At 39.1% G+C, this 20,882-nt stretch overlaps 2 protein-coding genes across 3 annotated transcripts; one reads left to right on the top strand and one right to left on the bottom strand.

Annotated features, from left to right (window-relative positions):
* Nucleotides 1–303: 303 nt before the first annotated feature.
* LOC134806075 (leucine-rich melanocyte differentiation-associated protein-like) lies at nucleotides 304–7,230 on the bottom strand. 2 transcript variants are annotated; one of them, XM_063779342.1, is made up of 5 exons: nucleotides 6,950–7,224; nucleotides 6,384–6,527; nucleotides 5,486–5,596; nucleotides 4,720–4,869; nucleotides 304–3,373 (listed from the first exon to the last, which is right to left on the bottom strand). In XM_063779342.1, coding segments are annotated over exons 1-5 (642 nt in total). In that variant the 5' UTR covers nucleotides 6,952–7,224; the 3' UTR covers nucleotides 304–3,138. The 2 variants fall into 2 exon arrangements, with proteins under 2 accessions (XP_063635412.1, XP_063635413.1); XM_063779343.1 differs by lacking the exon at nucleotides 5,486–5,596 and having other exon boundaries at nucleotides 6,950–7,230.
* A 1,442-nt stretch (nucleotides 7,231–8,672) lies between these two features.
* Nucleotides 8,673–20,882, top strand: LOC134806081 (CDK5 regulatory subunit-associated protein 3). The gene is made up of 9 exons (XM_063779349.1): nucleotides 8,673–8,797; nucleotides 8,881–9,294; nucleotides 10,093–10,245; nucleotides 11,952–12,176; nucleotides 13,121–13,249; nucleotides 15,166–15,321; nucleotides 15,971–16,152; nucleotides 16,589–16,760; nucleotides 20,734–20,882. The coding sequence occupies exons 1-9, from the start codon at nucleotides 8,792–8,794 to the stop codon at nucleotides 20,803–20,805; spliced, it is 1,509 nt and encodes a 502-aa protein (XP_063635419.1). The 5' UTR covers nucleotides 8,673–8,791; the 3' UTR covers nucleotides 20,806–20,882.

Raw genomic sequence — 20,882 nt, 5'->3', positions numbered from 1 at the left:
GGCAAACCAATTTTGCCAGTCGAAAAAGGCGCCAAATTTGAAAGTTACAGGAGCCACAACTCGATCTCTCTTACTCTCTAGCGTGCCACGGACATACTAGTACAAATTATTAAATTTAAATCATTATTAAACGGAACAGACGAGTAGCTTTTTTTTTAAACTCAATTTTAAAACGAAACAATTTTAATTCTATTTTCTAATACCTGACTAGAGGATAGGAACTTTGAATTTCGCGCCTTTTTCTACTAAAAATCGAATCTAAATCAGAACTTGGAAATATAGCTGTTTTGATTAAAACAATCCTTGTTTCTTATTTTTATTTATTACTGTAAATAATTAAACAATAAATACCTGTATAAACGTTTTTTTCTTATTAATCTAATTAAATAGTAAATATTAACAATTAGAGGAAATGGACGAAAGACAGTTACGTATTATTGGAAGATTTTTTTAGGTTAGGATTAGGATTTCTAATCAATAGAGACAACGTATCAACATTGCGATACAGCGAGGAAATGCCGCCAGCATCCTTGGTACAATGCCTCAAGGGCCTATTTTAGATTTAAGCTAGTTATTAATTTCGTTTAGTAGTACCACTGTATATATATTGTATAGAGATTAGGGTAAAGTCTACTTTTAAATATGTTTAAAAATTTTGACAATTTGTTTATTCGCATATAGCTTAGCAATTTTCATCTATTATCGAGAAACTTTAGATTAAATTTAATATATTTTTAATGAATAACCTTTATTAGTATATTATTAATACCTTTACCATAATGTAAGTATGTATTATATTAAAAAGACAAATATTAAACATGCTGACCTAATTTAGAATATATCAAAATTTTATAACATGGATACTAATCAGTCATTGAAATATACAATAAATATTGCAAAAAGGTTTATAGATAGATTATTAATATTATTATCATAGTTTATGGATAGTATTCATATTGGTAACAATATTATAAAGAAATTTCGCCACAAGTCATCCAGTTTTTTTAAATTTAGCTTTGTTACAAAAGTTCCGTCTTTTTAGTTTTGTGATTTAAGCGTGTTCCAAAAAAAAATGTACATTTCATTCATGTCTTCAAAATATTGACTTCTTGGACTCATTTTACTCAGAATCATTTTTACATTCACGCCTCATACATGAAAAAATGTGTCCCAAGATTTCGTTTCCAGATCGTCACATTTTTGTATGAAAAGTTTTTTTATTTGTATGAACATCGCACTGGAAAAATATTTATTCATACAAAATTTTGGGACACATTTTTTTAATGTATGAGGCGTGAATGTACAAATGATTCTGAGTAAAATGAGCCCAAGAAGTCAATATTTTGAAGACATGAATGAAATGTATTTTTTTTTTGGAAAACGCTCATTTATAAAGTTTACGAGTGTAGGGGGTAAGTTAAAAGCATAGATCGAAGGTGAGAAGTTTCGAAGATGTAAACTCTAAATCATAATTAGATTACAAATAAAGTATGACAATGTTGCCACTTTTTACTAGCGCGTCTTGTATTTATGTAAAAATAAGTAAGTAAAAGTACTTTTTTAAATCGTAGGAGTAAAATTACCAATAAATAAATTATCTTAGCGTGTTTATTTATAAAAAGGCATTTACTATTTTACAAACAAATTATTGCAGTGGCAACATTGTCTTACTTTTTTTGGAATCTAATTATGATTTAGAGTTTAAGTAGTCAGTAGTGTAAATTTGCTCTAATTGAGCATAGTAATTGAACGGTGACTGGATCGCTTCTAGCAAAATTACCCCAGAACAATAACAATTAATGGATGAAAAAATAGGTTTAAAGGCCTAAAGCACATAATGATAAAATACAAATTTACGTGGATTAAGACATGGATTGCTCTTAGTAAGAATATCTTTACATAAATTTCATTCTTTAATCTGATGCGATACATTTGAGATCAAAACGTGTATGGTTTACTTGACTGACCCAAATGAGTCAATATTTTTGAGCTTAATGTTTGTATATTTCTTTGGCACATTATACGCGTAATATACGGGTTGCCATTTGCACCTAGCATAACTACTCAACGAACAGTGGGCTACCACCAGTTTGGCACTGACATAAACGCTACCGAGAACGTTACTTACTTTCTATACATCTCGCTCGTACTCGAGATGTACTAGAAGAAATTGTCATCGTGTACCACTTTCATTAGATTTATAAAAAATATATAATAAATATAAGTAGTTATGATATGATTGATATGGCAAGATTTCCATCAGCGTTTGACAGTTTTATCGACATTTTTGTGTTTGCTGATAAGGTATAGTATATGTCGAAATTGCGAGATAAGCTATCTATAGATTTTGCGTCACGATCAAATGCGACAATTTGATCAAATACGAGTAGGCCTGGTGACTCCTACTCAAGAGTTCATATGAAAATGTAACATACATCATAACGATACTAAGTTGTACTAAATTATTTGGCATTTCCTTTAAAAATGGGGAAACATTAAATCACAACCGTTCGTCGATCAGTTCCGAATTCAAATGGCAGTTATTGCTTTTTGGAATTTTAGAAGTCTAATCTACTATTCAATAGTATTGAACCTTGAAATCTCTACTACACATTCTTCCATATTTTAGAAAGAAAATGCAATATTTTTATTTAAACGATTGCCACGGATATTTCTTGTAAGCCAGTTCCATGGTAATAATAGAGAGCAATGTAATAGTTTTTGAGTTGAGGACTTTGTTTTATAAGGTGTATAGTTCGTTTTTATTAGCATTATAAAGAAGGTAAGCGATCTTGACATGTCTTTTAATTGAAAAACGATTTAAACTTTTTAAAACTATTACTTATGAAAGCAGTAAAATATAAATGATTATATTAGATTCATATTTGTTACATACTTGCTGTGACTTATTTTTAAAACGTGTTTTTCAATTAAATGACACATCAAGATTGTTTACCTTTTTTCTAATGCTAAAAAAACGAACTATAGTGATAAATGCAAATTGTAAGTTGCGCGATACCTCGAGAGCTGAGTTTCACAATCCTTTAGAAGAACGGCCTCCTAAATAGACTTTGGGCCCCGGTTTGGTCCTCGGTGACTTTGAAGCATATATAAAAAATTAAACAAAAAATGTACAAATTAAATCAACAAATTCCTCTCCTCTTTACCTGTCCACAACGAGGTAATCTTATTCTGAAAGCTGCTCCATTTTACGGGAGTATGTATAAGTTGGGCGATACCTCCAGAGCTGGGTTTGACGATCCTTTCGAAGAAGGGCCTCTTGTAGAGCCGTTGGGCCTCGGCTCGTTGGTCCTCGGTGACTTTGCGATCGTCCAGGTGGTTGAGGGATGGGAATTGGGAGATTACGAATAGCCTGGAAAGACATTTTAAACCTTGTAAATTTAGGGTAAGTACTTCTTTTTTATGTTTTTTACATTTCATTTTTTACCTACTATCGTCTATCATGATAATCATTAATCACGGATAATTGTTACATACATAGCTTATAAATCAACTTAATTCATGTGCCAAGATAGAAAATCAAATGAGAAATCAAACACTAGAAAGAATTTACGCGTAATCGATTCGTTCTATTATTGGTATTGGAATAATATTTAAGGTCCAGGATTGTTGTATTTATGAAAACAATATTACAGAATTTGTGTATAACTGCTTGACATGTACTTATTACATGCTATGGTACTGAAGGCTCGTTTTTCCGTGCGCGTGTACGGGCGTCCTTGGTAAGTTAAAACTAGTTACTAGCAGTTAGTGTCATCAGGAAGAAACAATCTTGAAACGCTGTTGGCCCAGTTTTGGGATTTGGGAATCCTCCCAGTCAATATGAAATCATCAATGTTATTAAATTCAACTTAATGATATTGATTGTTATGCTTTTAAAACTAAATAATTTCGTAAACATCCAGGTACCTGCCGATAGTAGTTTATTTGGAATGTCAATCAAAACAATTCACTATGATATCAACATTATCAGTCTAGACGGGTCAGAGCAAAGTTCGTGCATTGGCTAATGAGCATAACATAAGCATCTAATGATGTCTTGAAAATAAAGTATCTAATGAAAAATGTCGTAAAATTGAGACAGTAAATTACTAAAGCGATTATACACTAGCTTCCTCCGTTTTTTTTTTATATATTATTTTTGTCTTGTTAACCTCATGAATCTACAAAACAAACATGAAGGTATGCTCCCGATTATCTTTCCCGACGTTCAACAAGGTCATTTTTTTTTGCGTTTTTGTTTTCTCTCTCCAAAAATGTGTGAGAGTGGAGTTTTTTATGGGGTAAAGATGCGCTTTATTTATTTATCGGTCGGTGGTCACGTGCCTCGCCCGAGGCAATGCGGCCGAGGCACGTCTACACAGGCCGAAGTGCCACGCGCGACCTAATGATATTTGTTTCACAAATTCTATAAAAAATCTTGAGACAAGCAGTAGTTTTTTTTTTAGCCCATCATCATCATAGGCCTTTTCGTCTATAGCAGACGATTTATGGTGTAACACCGGAGAAACACCGTTTTTGGTGGCTGAATAGACCGATGCGAGACCGACATGGTCTACCACAGGTCTGACAAGAGAAGTTTGCGGAAACCGGTACTGAGACACCTTGTCGTCGTCTTTGCCTCTTGTCAGCGAGTGCGGCGAACCAGGTCTCATCACAAAACTTCTTAGCCCAAGACCATTCAAAAAGGATTCTTACCTGTACTGTAGGTAATCATAGAAGTTCCCGCCGTTGAGATAACTCGGTGCCGCCGGGTTGCCCATGAGACATAGATACTGCAAGTTGGGGCAGGATTCCTTCAGCTTTGCCACCCATGGGTATAGGGAGCCGATCTTGCAATAGTTGACCCTGGGGAAATTTGAACTTTATGACTTAGTGCATAAGGTTCAGTTTTGAAGGATTTGTGAGTATCCCCTGAGGTAAGTTATATTAGATCTTATGTTTGACTATTTAAGGTGCATTTTTAACGCTAAACAAAGTTGTCATAAACTAGTTAAAATATACAGGTCCTTCAGATATGTTTCAATGAAAAAGAAAGGTATTTTTATTTGTTGGCAAGGACAATGGTCACCATTAGAGTGTGATTGTGCTGGGTCGCTGTCTGAGAACACGAGAATTTTTAGTAAGTAGACTTGATTCAAAAGCGTTGGTAACCTAGCGGTAAACCAGACTAATCCCAGTAACACCTAGTTTCCCCTGGGTTCGAATGCCAGACGCAGTTGCTATTATAGAAACTAGTACCTTCTACCTATGCCAGGCAATTATGCTACGGGGTTAGTTGCCAAAGCAGACACTAGGCTCCCATGAGCTGTGGCAAAAATGCTAGGACAACACTGGGAAGATGATGGTGATGACTTAATTGATTATCTGATGCTTTTCATAGCCCATAATGGATAGCCAGTACTTTGGCCCGAAATACTAATACAGTAATATATAGTGTGTGGGTGGCAGTCTATGTTGTTACCATAACAACTGGAGTTTGGGTAATGGTGGCAGCACACAGTTCTCTGTGATGGGGTTGTCATCCGCGATCAGTGATGTGAGGTGCTTGAAGTGCACCAGGGGGTCCAGGTTCCTGCAAAATTATAATAAGAGAGATCTAATCTAGAGAGTTGTATTAAAAGGAAAAAAATGGGGATGCAATTCAATATCTGAAGTTCAAGGTTGTTTAAATAAAAATATGGTCAAAAGACTTCTTGGTCAGAGGGGAATACATATAAAAAAATATGAACTACGAACTCCATATCAGCTAAAGAACTGAAAATCAAATAAATTAAATTTGTTTTTTTTTTTTAATAATGTTATTTGTTTTTATCAAATGACCAGCCATAATAATTTTTCTGAATTATTTTCTTACATAGATTTTTTAGGATCATGGAATAGCAATGAGGCTTTAATTGTGGATTTTTTTCAGTCTAGTCCATTAAAGTCTAAAGGGTTAAAATACCACTACCACTGTCATATATATGTAAACATGTGGGTAGACTCTTTTACTCTCTATGATAAAAACCGGGCAAGTGCGAGTCGGACTCGCGCACGAAGGGTTCCGTACCATAATGCAAAAAACAACAAAAATAAAAAACGGTCACCCATCCAAGTACTGACCCCGCCCGATGTTGCTTAACTTCGGTCTAAAATCACGTTTGTTATATGACAGACAGACGGACGGACGGACAGACAGCGGAGCCTTAGTAATAGGGTCCCGTTTTACCCTTGGGTACGGAACCCTAAAAAAGTAACTGAAGGTACTACACTTATATTCCTATGTAAGTCATATCAATATGTGCTCCCTAGCATATTAAAAGTTATCTCCATTTAAATACACTTTAAATAGTGTCTTATTGGACATAATAACCACTTACGTGATTTTGTTGTGGCTGATGTCCAGATGCCATACATGCTCCGCGAACCGTTCCACGATGGTGCGTGGGATTTCGTACAGTCTTTCATATGCCAGAGTCAGTCTTGTTGGGTCCTCTCCATTTTGTACATTTCCCTCGGTAGTCCTGAAACAACCATATATTACATTTCAGTTATAGTGCTAACAGAGCAGCGTGTACCGGACTGCGATCTTGGCCCGGTCAACTTCTCTTGAGCCGGGTCCACACAGAGCGAGCATACGCGCGAAGCAATTACCTCGCGCACGAAACGGCCAGCGTAGTGTCTGTGTGGATCCAGCATTTCAGTTATGGCTGCGTCCTTAACGGACGTACGGCGAACCACCTTCTACTCGATCGAACAGGCCTCGGACCGTACCAACGACTGAATGTTACAGCTTTTAGATTGTACTATCCATACGTATCCCGATTCCCGATCTAAAGAAGCTTCCAGTCTTTGACAAAGGCGACAAGCTCGTCCTGCTATTCCCGACGAGATCTACCAGTCTTGTCTTAACATTATTACGTTACTTTATTTAATGTCAACTTACATGATTAAGTCTGGTGGAACTTCTGTGATGGAGTCTACGAGTACCTCGCTCGAAACATCAACAGAGATCACTCCGTCGTCATTCTTCGAAGTGCTTGGTTCACATCTAATTTACAAAACAATTATATTACAGTCAAACGGTCTGTAGGAAATTATAAGTATGCTTGCTCTCTAATGAGAATTTAACGGGTGTTTGACCGGTTTAATGGAAAATTCCAAACAAACGTACGGAAAAACACGGTCACAAAAATATCAATAATAACAACATTAAGCTGTCAAATTAGCTGTTTGAGATATATATTTTTTTTGTATGCATTTTTGCTGCTGTATACAAAATAAAAATAATTAAATATAGATGGTCAAGCAAATCTTGTCAGTAGAAAAAGGCGCGAAATTCAAATTTTCTATGAGACGATATCCCTTCGCGCCTACATTTTTCAAATTTGCCGCCTTTTTCTACTGACAAGATCTGCTTGACCAACTTTATATAAAATGTGGTATACTCTTTGTGAATGCTCAAATATTTTTTATTTATTTATAAGTATTATAATTAAAAAGTAGCAGTGACTGAGCAGTGATTTGTTTATTTGAACTGCTCGGATCTGTAGGGCTACCGCCAATACCGAAAATCGTCAATTGCGGGCATTTTTCTCTGTCACTCTAATTACGCCTTCATTGGAGTAAAAGAGTAAGATCCCCGCAATTTGCGAATTTCGGTTTTCGCGGTAGCCCCTCTGGTTATACCTCTATATCAACTCTATATACTCAATATTTTTACCGAGATGCTTTGAATAGCTTTTGGTAATGTTACAAGTAAAAAAATTACTAGTTTTATTGGTGTTTTTTATCAATAAAATTCATTATTTTAATATGTAACCAATTTAAATCAATCTTCGTCGTCGAAATACATGTACAATTTCATTTCTTCGTTGTCTGATTTCATAACAAAAGAAGTTCAATCATTGCCTAAATTTTCTATATGATGGATCTTAGAAACATAAATTGAGGTAAACTTTAAAAGACTTGGGAACGAGAAGTCTTGTTTAATTAAAACTTTCAGTTTCCATGGTCAGTATTCATTTTAAAACTCTTGCTCCAAGCACAGTGCTGTCTTGATAAGTTGATACCCAGGAAAATGTAGTACGCGTTTCCTATGATTTAAGGCTTTAAGCTGTAGGTATCTGTAGGTATCTGTTTTATTGGTTGAATAATAATCTTGTATCAAGTTACTTACACTTTATATACTATAATAAATACTTACTGGTTCTCTGTGTGTTCACTGAAATCCATAATGTAAGTAAAGTACTTTTATTTGAAAACCGATTTTATATGGTGTAATTGAAGCTGTGCCTTACCTACCAGCACAAACTATTAAGAAGATACTAAGTACCTAGCAGCTTCAATATTTATGACTAATGAATATTATGATACAACATTGACACTACCTTGATAAGAATTATACTTATCTATTTCGAATCGAGGACGCAATATACAGAAAACATGATAAGGAATCTAGTCTTTGCTATAGTAAGTGTATTTGTATTATTAGGCCTTGTACTTAGACAATTTATTTTAAAATAATATTAAATAGAAATGATTAATAACATACAAGCGCACCGAATAATTAATTGATATAATTATTTAATTAATATTTTTAAATCGTGACCATGATTTAACCTTTGTGGAAATAATAATTATAACATGGTAACATTTTCAATATGTCAAAACTTTGTTAACACGTCACGTCACGTCAAAACGTCACCACATCACAATAACACCAGATGCACAAGTATTAACCCGTAAATTTCTTTATTTTATGAAGCAACAATAACAATTAATTATCATGGACGTAAGTAATAAGCATCACTATTTTCTAAGATACCGATTATCTTAGTTCCCTTTCACTTATTAACCTTTTTTAAATGTTTATAGGAAAGTAACATACCTATCGACATAAACATAGGAAAATTGCAAGACTGGCTAGTCAGCCGTCGGCACGTGAACAAGGAATGGCAGAAGAACATTATAGCCGTTAGAGAAAAAATAAATAATGCCATACAGGACATGCCAGCACATCAAGACATAGCAGCTTTACTTTCAGGCAGTTACATCAATTATTTCCATTGTCAGAAGATCATAGAGATTTTAAAAGAAACTGAGGCCGATACTAAGAACCTCTTTGGACGGTATGGTTCTCAGAGGATGAAAGACTGGCTGGATGTGGTGAAGAGTTATGAAAAAGAAAACTTGTACTTGGCGGAGGCAGCGCAGATGTTGGTTAGGAATATTAATTATGAGATTCCAAGTTTGAAGAAACAGATTGTTAAGGAGGAGCAATTGCAAGTTGTAAGTGTTTTTGTGTACTTGTTATATATAAGGTGCTAACAAATTAGTCATGGATATTTCTACAGCTGCTAGTCCTCGGTTCTCGGAGTACATTTAAGTATGAAACATCATTGGTTTTGTTATGTTTTTTAGGAGAAAACTAGGAAACAAATTTCCTACGTTAAAACACCCTGTTCATAAGATAATGAGACCTCTTTAGACATTCTAGAACCTCTTTAAACTTGACGTGACGTGACATGACCGACAGTGTTAAGCATCTTGACAGGTACATAATAGGGGTGATTATTTAAAAAATTAAGTATAATATTTTTTTTTGTTCGGTAAATGGAAACAAAAAAATGATATACAAAGGTTCCTTAATTACAGTTAAAAGTTAATTGTTTTAATGTAATATCTCTTAAAATATCTATGACTAATTTGTTAGCACCTTATATACTTGGTCAAGCAAATCTTGTCAGTATAAAAAGGCGTGATATTCAAATGTTCTATGAGACGATAATCCTTCACGCCTAAATTTTTTTAATTTGCCGCCTTTTTCTACTGACAAGATTTGCTTGACCAAGTATATATCATGTATAAAGTTTGTTTAGAGTGAAGGTGAATTTGACTTTTATACATTTTTATTTTTGTATATCAAGTCAAGACACACCTGTGTTAGAATAATATTACTCACCTATTTTAATAAAAAAAGTAAGATTAATAATTAAAGAGATAACCCTTTTGATTTGTTGGAAATAATTTTGACTATTTTTATAAGTAACAGAATTGCGTTTATCATACTTTCATTCTACATTTCAGGAATATGAAAAGAAGAATGCAGACCATCTGAAGAACGAGGCATCAATGAAGTCAGAGTTCCTGGCGCAGTGCCGGCAGCTCGGGATCCAGGGGGACAAGATCAAGAGGGAGCTAGTGGAACGGCTGAAGGAACTACCTGAGATATATGAAGATGTACGTAATTTAAGCTTAGAATAAATTTAAAAGTGGAAAAATTACTGTCTTGGGTGAGACTTGAACTCACGGCCTCTGGATCGATACTCCAGCGCACTGCCATCTGAGCCACCAAGACCTTATCCATAACCAGCAAATCTTTCCACCATATTACAGGTCAAGGGGACCCTTAGCGACATCTACCGCAAGAGTAATATGGTGGAAAGATTTGCTGGTTATGGATGAGGTCTTGGTGGCTCAGATGGCAGCGCGCTGGAGTATCGATCCAGAGGCCGTGAGTTCAATTCTCACCCAAGACAGTAATTTTTCCACTTTTAAATTTATTCTAAGCTTAATAGCATGGGGGTGTCACTACGCAGTTTAGGTACATTTGGCCGGCGCCCTCCCGGGCAGGGCAGGCGTATGGCAGTGGGCTGCCGCTCGACCGCACGATAGTCGTGTCACGTGGCGCTCGCGCAAATAAGATTCACCGTTCGTGCGCGGTTATAAGTTTCAATTTTGTTGCAGGCGGCGAGTATAGGTATAATTTTATACCTAAATCTGACTTTTGTGAAGGAGTGAATTTTCTGTACGGTAGTACTATTAGTTATTCTGTGTTAATAGCATCGTTCGCAGACGTTTCTGCTTGTTAAAAATAAAAATTTGTATGTAATTTATTATGCAATTTTCAACTTTAGGCGGTTTTATGTAGGGTTCATTTTTGAAATGCCAATAAAGAGTAGAATTAAAATTAAAGTATAAAATTAACATTTAGGCACACATTTAGACTTTAGTGACTACACAAACTAGCTACACTTCACACCACATCTATATCTTTTTTTATTTTTAATAAAAAAATATTACAAGGACATTACACAAATTGACTAAGTCCCACGGTAAGCCCATGAAGGCTTGTGTTGTGGGTACTTAGAGAATGATATATGTATAAGTATATAATATACATAGAAAACATCCATGACTCAGGAACAAATATCTGTGGTCATCACACAAATAAGTGCCCTTACTGGACGATTCAAACCCAGGACCATCGGCTTCACAGGCAGGTCACTACCCACTAGGCCGCCAGACCGGTCGTCAATATCTTTATCTACATCGTGTTTTTTTTTATTCCCGTTAATTTCAAGGGTGCATTCCTGAGCTTAAATCAAATAACTTTCTCAAAGACACCAATATTCTAATTAACTTCATTTCGGAGATAATCAATAATTTATTTTTTTCTTATAAGGCCTCTACAAGCATGTACACTTGCGTTAGGGCCGGTTTACATATTGATTAGTGTTTAGAATGAGTTCATACATTTGCTACTAAACTTAAGTACAATCTCGGTCGATCGATGTTTGAAATGACATTGATATGTCACAGATTTCAATTGTTTGGTTGAGTTAAATGTAATGCCCGTGTTACAACAACGCTACATGCTACATTTAATTACTTTTTTAACCCAAATATTTTTTTAAAAAAGCAAAAAATATTTTTTTTTTGAAAATTAACTACGCCATTTAGTTCTCTTAAACGTACTTAACCGTACCCCGAAGTTAACGGAATTCAATAAAAACACGATGTATATTTTGAGCAATATACTATTCTCGCCAAAGATACTTATGCTTACATTTCTCACCTAATTACAAAGTAGTATAATTAATATCATTGGCATTGGTTGATGCAAATGTGTTTTCATTAAATCCATTCTCATATCTCAATTTCAGATCGGCAAATCTCTGAAACCCATCCAACCTGGCATAGATCTCTACTCCGCCTTCACCAAATATGCCCTCGGAGACAAGGCACCTGAAGTTCTACCGTTACTGCAGTTTGTGGTGAACCATGGTAATGTGACGGTGTATGAGTGGAGTTACGGGGAGCCGCCGCTGGCTGTGGAGCCTGACCCGGTGCATATTGAGCTGGATGATGAGGATGGCGCTGGTGATAAGGTACATTGCTGAAGAGGCTAGAAAGTCACCAATAGATGGACAAGTTGATTAAAGGGCAGAACCTTTAGGGGAGGCCCTCGAAGATATAAGTCCATATATTGCACTTTTAACCTTTTTGTCAAAATTTACTGACTTGATTGAGGTTGACCGGTAGAGAATGCCTTGTAGCATTAAGTCCGTCTTTTGTACGTTTGTATTTTCCTTGTGCAATAAAGATTAAATGAAATTAAATGAAAATTCAGACTATATTTCGGATTTCTGAGCAATGGCGTGAAATATATAATGTTGGATTTGGGTGCGCATTGTTTACCAGCGATATTTCTAAGATCTTAGATACATTTTAAATCACACAATGGTGGTACAATTTTTTTGCGACTTTGTACTGTAGACTAATACAGTAGCCATCTGATATATCGGAGCGTCCCAGGCGCTCAAAAATATCCGAACACGCTCTGTACTCAAATATCTATTATGATTATGATCCATATAAATAAGAAGATAGAGCTGTTTTTTGAGCGAGATTTACTTAAGAGCTTAATTCAATTCATTCTCTACGGGTAGCACGGCTTTCAGTAATCAATCACTATTGACTTTGTTGATGAAATTAACACATTTATTGCCACTAAGTTCTACGGGTACGGGGCTGTCCATAAATTACGTCATCGATTTTTGAAGATTTTTGACCCCCCCCCTATAATCATCCAAAAATCATGCTTCAAATGACCCCATTTCCTCCTACTTCATGCTACCGTCATCCGATGTCCAGACCCCCCCCCCCCCCTAATTTGAAATGACGTAATTTATGAATAGCCCCTACGCTCGTAGCGCGTAGTCACGTCTTTGCCGCATGGAGCGCGTAGTCGCTACGAACAGTGTACCCGACAGTCGGGTTCTTGGCGCTGAATGTGTTAAGGCATGGACCGAAAAATAAACTTGATTTTTAGATTGATTTTGGCGACGGCGGCGGGATTGACTTCGGGTCTGTAGAGGCGCCCGCCGACATAGACTTCGGCGACGGCGACACAGGCGAGATCGACTGGGGCAACATCGACAGCGCGCCTGCTATTGACCTGGTAAGTTACCTACCATTAGTCTTGGCACAGAATAAATAATAGTACTAGGTACAGAAGACTCACTCTCTAACAAAACGCGTCTGTTACGATCAGGACAGATATGGCCGCTAGGTGGCGACAGCGCCACGCCTAGCCACCAAAATTGGTGTGGAACGGATGTACTTTTAGCTACCTGTAGCAAAGCGACGAAATCGCGGAGTGAGCCACGCCTGGTGTGGGTAAGAACTCAAGTCCACTGAGTCTGAATTTGAAGTACCTAACTGAGCTCTTTTTTACGAGACTGCGCTTAAAAAAACTTCTGAGTCTTTTAAGTCCCGAGTCGAGTCTTTTGTTGAGTCTTTTTTAGAAGTAACTCACAAGGACTCGAGTCTCCGAATAAAGACTCCTTTAACAATTTTATAGGTTTTTCCTAAATAACAGTAAATAAATTAGGCGTTGTTGTATGATTTGTGTACCTAATTCACGAATTTTACATAAAGACAATGCATTTTGATTATTTTTTGTAAAAAAATTCAACAGTTCCCTGAAAAGGATTCAAGTTTCTACAAAACACTCGGGTGTCTAACAAGTTGAAAAGAACTCGAGTTTAGACTTATGTAACTATAAGAGTCAAAAACTGAGTAGAGTCTTGAAACAGAGGACTCAAAGAACTCGAGTCTTAACCAACACTACCTATCGTGGATTATGTTCACAGATAAGATTAATCGAACTACATACAAAATGCATTAAAAACAGTTTGGCATTAGCAAAACTAGTCTTAGAGACCAAGACTAATTTTCGGTCATAGTTTCTGTGGCAAGTCAAGTCAAGGGCGACAATACATTTGTCCCTAGCATGTATTTCTCAATACAGTACAATAATTATATGATACTGTATTTAAAATAAATTATTTTACACTATGCATGAAATAAAGCACCAGATAATTATTAGAAAAACACAGATAGCAGTTATTTATAAACACAAGTTCTATTTAATGAATCTGATAGAAATATAAAAAAAGTAGGTGAGTTCGTGAGTTGACCGTGACGTCACGATGTAATGTTTCATATAAATTCCATATCAGCAAATCGTTTTGACAGTTCTAAAAAGTAACTGATTTGACTAGTAGGAAAATACCCTATTATATTTAGCTAGACTGCGTTTTAGTACAGCTCGGAGCAGTTGTAAGACACGCACTAAGCGTCATCATCATCATCATTGTAGCCTTTAATCGCCCACTGCTGAGCATAGGCCTCTCTTCGTGTACGCCACTTGTCCCCGTCCTGGGCTAGTCTCATCCAGAAGTGCCTCGCGATTTTTCGGATTTCATCCACCCAACGAGCCAAGTACTATTTAAGCTTACATGACTTAAACTTCCATAACAATACATTAGCTAATAATGGTTTATAATGGGATAATCCTTAAAAAAAATGGGAAAAAATAACATGTTTTTACCTATTAGGGGTCATCCATTAATTACGTCACACGAATTTCTAGGTTATTTTTACCCGTCCCCCCTCCTTGTCACACTTGGTCACATTTGGCAAACCCCTCCCCCCTGGTGAGACGTCACATTTCTTCAACGAAATCGGCAAATATTTATTTAATATTTTATCAAAATATTTTTGATAAAAGAAATATTAGTAATTTTATAACCCAAAACTTAAAATTAAGAAATAAAATTAAACGAATAAAAACGATTATCGTTTCAATAACTTGTTATTTAAATGTATATTGGCGTATAAGGTTACTGATGAAGTTAAAGTGACGTCACAAAGTTTGTGACTCCTCCTCCCCCTTGTCACAACATGTCATATTTTCTTGACCCCCTCCCTCCCCCTAAACGTGTGATGTAATTAATGGATGACCCCTTATTTTTATTTCACATGGCTTTTTAGATTACTTAATATATTCTTATAAGATTAGTTTATTCACAGGACCTATCAAGCGATCTAGCCGCCGTGGCCCTAGAAGAATCCGGTATAGTGGTGGAGTCGGCCGGCGTGGCGGGCGGCACCGCGCGCGGGCGAGATGCTTTAACACTGCTCGACAACCCTAGTACTAGGAACCAGATCATCGACCAACTAGTCGAGGTCAGTATAGTATTTAGTTTTGACTAGTCCACTTAGGCCCACTTGCACCATCCCACTAACCCGGGGTTAAGCGGTTAAATCTAGTGTCATATTATAACACTTTAAACTCTCGCGTTTTGTACACATATTTAATTACACAAACGGGTCTACCGCGATATAATTTCATTGTTTTTACCTTTAATTCCGACGTTTCAGCTGAGTTGCAACAGCTGTGGTCTTTCCGTGACCACAGCTGGTGCAACTCAGCTGAAACGTCGGAATTAAAGGTAAAAACAATGAAATTATATCGCGGTAGACCCGTTTGTGTAATTAAATATAGTGTCATATTGTACTAGTATCCATGGTAACTCCGGGTTTAACCGGTTATCCCCGGATTAGTGGAATGGTGCCCACTTGCCTTCGCTCCAATACTAATGCGGTGCTACGTGACTTAAGCGCCAACCGCCAAAAGGTACCTTTACCCGTGGAACGTAACATATTTGAAAAAACTACAAAACTTGATAATAACCACAATGTAATTCAACGTTTTTATTGTTCTCTGTCTCGCATTTAAAACTCCGAGCCTTGTAGAACGTTTATAAATAACGCCATAAATGAATGGCCATAATTATGGTATACATGTATACTTATAACATATTTGTGTTCACAGCTTGAATCTTTCCTAAAGATGCGTCTCTACGAGACGAGCACCGACACACAGTCCTTCTCGCTCTTCCAACAGCTGCCGACGGAGAGCCCGGACGCGCTGGCCGCCATGTTGGGCACTGCTCAGGCCAGCGCCGCGCGCCTCACCGCCACCAACCATTTGCACAACGTTAAACACTCACCTAGGTACTTTATAGTTGATCCTATAGACCAGGCGCAAACTACGTCAGCTGTCGCTCCGTGGGCAAGCTAGTACTGTGCGTCTGACCGCTACTAGTACAAACTATTTGCACAACGTTAAGTATTATCAGGTATTTTATAATAGATCTTATAGAACAAGCGGAAATTTTATCATTCATAGCTTCCCGGTCTGTATATAGGCAGATGTCTGGTGATGCCTTGTGAACATCAACTGGCGCTCTGTCGGCAAGCGAGTACTCACCGCTACTAATGCACAACACAATGATAAAGAGTCACACAGACACTCGCTAATCAGAACATACAATAAGAGAGTAGTATGCGATTATCTTTATATACGTATATGCATATCTTTTATGTGATTACTTCATACTAAATGTGCCTGTCCTTAAAACTGGATCTTTATGTTAAATTTTCTTCGCAGATACGTGGACATGCTGACAGAACAACTGAAACAAAAGCTAGTGGTGTGCGACAAGCTAGCCGGTCTCGCGGCGCGCGCCATACAGCAGCGCGAGGCGGCCATAGCGCGGGCACACAGCCTGCGGCCCGAGGTCTCCGCTCTGATCGCACGCACCCGGACGCTGCAGGAACAGGTACTGAAACATCTAGCTATAGTGCTCCTCAAATACAGTCTAGAACAACTACAGAAGCTGGTGGTGTGCGACAAGCTAGCCGGGCTACAGCAGCGCGAGGCGGCCATAGCGCGGGCACACAGCTTGCGGCCCGAGGTCTCCGCTCTGATCGCACGCACCCGGACGCTGCAGGAACAGGTACTGAAACATCTAGCTGTAGTGCTCCTAAAATACAGTCTAGAACAACTACAGAAGCTGGTGGTGTGCGACAAGCTAGCCGGGCTACAGCAGCGCGAGGCGGCCATAGCGCGGGCACACAGCTTGCGGCCCGAGGTCTCCGCTCTGATCGCACGCACCCGGACGCTGCAGGAACAGGTACTGAAATATCTAGCTATAGTGCTCCTAAAATACAGTCTAGAACAACTACAGAAGCTGGTGGTGTGCGACAAGTTGGCCGGGCTACAGCAGCGCGAGGCGGCCATAGCGCGGGCACACAGCCTGCGGCCTGAGGTCTCCGCTCTGATCGCACGCACCCGGACGCTGCAGGAACAGGTACTGAAACATCTAGCTATAGTGCTCCTCAAATACAGTCTAGAACAACTACAGAAGCTGGTGGTGTGCGACAAGCTAGCCGGGCTACAGCAGCGCGAGGCGGCCATAGCGCGGGCACACAGCCTGCGGCCTGAGGTCTCCGCTCTGATCGCACGCACCCGGACGCTGCAGGAACAGGTACTGAAACATCTAGCTGTAGTGCTCCTAAAATACAGCCTAGAACAACTACAGAAGCTGGTGGTGTGCGACAAGCTGGCCGGGCTACAGCAGCGCGAGGCGGCCATAGCGCGGGCACACAGCTTGCGGCCCGAGGTCTCCGCTCTGATCGCACGCACCCGGACGCTGCAGGAACAGGTACTGAAACATCTAGCTATAGTGCTCCTCAAATACAGTCTAGAACAACTACAGAAGCTGGTGGTGTGCGACAAGCTAGCCGGGCTACAACAGCGCGAGGCGGCCATAGCGCGGGCACACAGCTTGCGGCCCGAGGTCTCCGCTCTGATCGCACGCACCCGGACGCTGCAGGAACAGGTACTGAAACATCTAGCTATAGTGCTCCTCAAATACAGTCTAGAACAACTACAGAAGCTGGTGGTGTGCGACAAGCTAGCCGGGCTACAGCAGCGCGAGGCGGCCATAGCGCGGGCACACAGCCTGCGGCCCGAGGTCTCCGCTCTGATCGCACGCACCCGGACGCTGCAGGAACAGGTACTGAAACATCTAGCTATAGTGCTCCTCAAATACAGTCTAGGACATCTAAAGCGGGAGCTGGTGGTGTGCGATAAGCTAGCCGGGCTACAGCAGCGCGAGGCAGCCATAGCGCGGGCACACAGCTTGCGGCCCGAGGTCTCCGCTCTGATCGCACGCACCCGGACGCTGCAGGAACAGGTACTGAAACATCTAGCTATAGTGCTCCTCAAATACAGTCTAGGACATCTAAAGCGGGAGCTGGTGGTGTGCGATAAGCTAGCCGGGCTACAGCAGCGCGAGGCGGCCATAGCGCGGGCACACAGCTTGCGGCCCGAGGTCTCCGCTCTGATCGCACGCACCCGGACGCTGCAGGAACAGGTACTGAAACATCTAGCTATAGTGCTCCTCAAATACAGTCTAGGACATCTAAAGCGGGAGCTGGTGGTGTGCGATAAGCTAGCCGGGCTACAGCAGCGCGAGGCGGCCATAGCGCGGCCACAAAGCCTGTGGTCTCCGCTCTGATCGCACGCACCCGGACGTTTTTTTATACAACATCGGTGGCAAACAAGCTTACGGCCCGTCTGATGGTAAGCAGTCACCGTAGCCTATGGACGCCTGCAACTCCAGAGGTGTTACAAGCGCGTTGCCGACCTTTTAAAAACCTGTAGACTCCTTTTTTGAAGAACCCCATACTGTAGACCCTCGGGAAAACCTCGGAAGGGAGCTCATTCCACAGCCGGAGCGTCCGCGGGAGGAAATTCCTCTTAAATCGCACAGTACGCGACCATTTAGGTTCTAGGGTGTGAGGATGAACACCCTGCCGACGGCGAGCGGTGCGGTGATAGAAAGCGGCCGTTGGCATCATGTCAAATAATTCCTCAGAGCACAGCCCATTGTACAAGCGGTAGAACACACACAAGGAGGCAAAGTCTCTCCTTAGACTTAAAGGTTCAATACCGCTTGTGAGTTTGGGATCATCGACGATTCGTACAGCGCGCCTTTGGACCGAGTCGAAGGGTCCAAGCTGGCATCCAGGTGCTCCTGCCCAAAGGTGACAGCAGTACTCCATATGGGGTGACGTTGCAGGAACAGGTACTGAAATATTTTTTATGATATAGGAGGCAGCCTGATGATAAACATTTACTGCCCATGGACATCTGCAACACCAGAGGATTCGCAAGTGAGTTACCAGCCTTTGAGATGGGAATACGCTCTTTTCTTGAAGATTTGAAGGTCGTATCGGTACGGTACGGAAACACTGTGGGAGACAGTTTATTCCTCAGTTTAGTTGTGCGAGGCAGGGAGTCTCTGGGGAAACTCACAGTTGCCTTGGCTCTGGCCCTGTCTGGCATTTGTCTGGCTATTTCAGTTTTATAATTAATATACATGAAGTTAAGAAACTACTACTATTATATTATCAAGAACCTTAATACTTTCGACTACAACATTGTATAACACATATTGGCTCATAATTATTAAACCTCGGTCAAGAGTAAAAGTAATGACTTTAGGTGAACTTGGCGGTGTTACTCATATATGTGACTATTTAAAAACTGCGCCGTGGCCTAAGTAAGGTACGAGATTGAAAAGTTTTATTATATGTATCTCTATTGTATACAATTCTTTTTCTACGAGTCAACTGAAATAAAATCTACTATAAAACCTAAATAATTAACCAAAATTAGGTAAGTATCTTAGTAGATAAAAATATAGTACAAAAGACATCAACGCACTTCTTATTCATTAAATAGTAGCGCGTTGATGTCCTTTGTTCTATCCTTTGGTATTTTCTTCTTGGCCGCGGCGACATGCGATTGGTCGAATTCAATACAGTTGACTAAAGCGTTTCGTTATAAGTCATTATGGTTGAGTCGGGAGCCCATAGGGAAGTATGCGATTATAGTTTGATATACGAAGTCTTAATTCAACCATAAAGTCGACGAGTAGAAAAAATAGTAATTTAATTTTGATTTGTTTCGTAGCACAAAAAAATATATTTTCACGCCACTGTTCGGAAATGTGGCAATAGATGGTCTAGTCTAGGCAATACCTGTAGCACCTGAACTACCACTACTACAATATTTCATTGTTATCATCATCTGTCATTGGTGACGGTTCGCCACAGCAATGAGTATCATTTAAAACATAAAAATCAATAAAAGGTCTTTTTTGGCGCAACTTTTTCCTTCAACAATAAAATTAGGTTATTTATAGGACCAATTTCTTGTTAAAAAAAAAGATATGTCAAAACCATTCATTCTTTCAGTCAGTTCATTCGATTCGTTTTTTTAGCAAAAACGCTTCTAATTTTAAATAGAGTCGGTTTGAAGCAAACAACAGAAAAACGCCTCTTAAAAGTGATAAAAAAGTTATAAAGGCGGGATCGGAAAATACTCACTGAATTGGATAGTGTAAATTGTATTTGTTTAAAAAATATAAGAATCACGTATAAAAATGAGTTCTTCTAGTGAAGAAAATGATATTCTTAAGCTGACGCCTACCCAAATTCAAGAGACAGCACAGCAGACAGCAGGCAGTGGCTAGTAATTTGCTACCAGAGAAATCGCGGGCTAGTACTTATAGTTATGCAAATGTTTTCTTATTTCCTCGCAGTAGTCGTGAAAAGCACTATGTAATGCCTCGGCCGGAAACGCTAAAGATGGACTCGTATTATTTGAGGGCAAACTCAAACTCACTCGTCCATCTTATAGCGGTTTTCCGTCCTCTCCTAAAATGTACTATTGTTTTTCAGATCGAAGCGGACATATCCAAGAAGTACAAGGGCCGCCCGGTGAACATCATAGGCGGCGTCAAATTCTTATGAGCAGCCAGTACAAATGCGAAATGACGCTGTTTTCCATTGTTGACCTCTGTATTTAATATATGGCAAAGTTTATTTAC

This window comes from Cydia splendana, chromosome 2 (assembly GCF_910591565.1).
Source record: "Cydia splendana chromosome 2, ilCydSple1.2, whole genome shotgun sequence".
Classification (NCBI taxonomy): domain Eukaryota; kingdom Metazoa; phylum Arthropoda; class Insecta; order Lepidoptera; family Tortricidae; genus Cydia; species Cydia splendana.
This window is presented reverse-complemented; position numbering and strand designations above follow the sequence as displayed.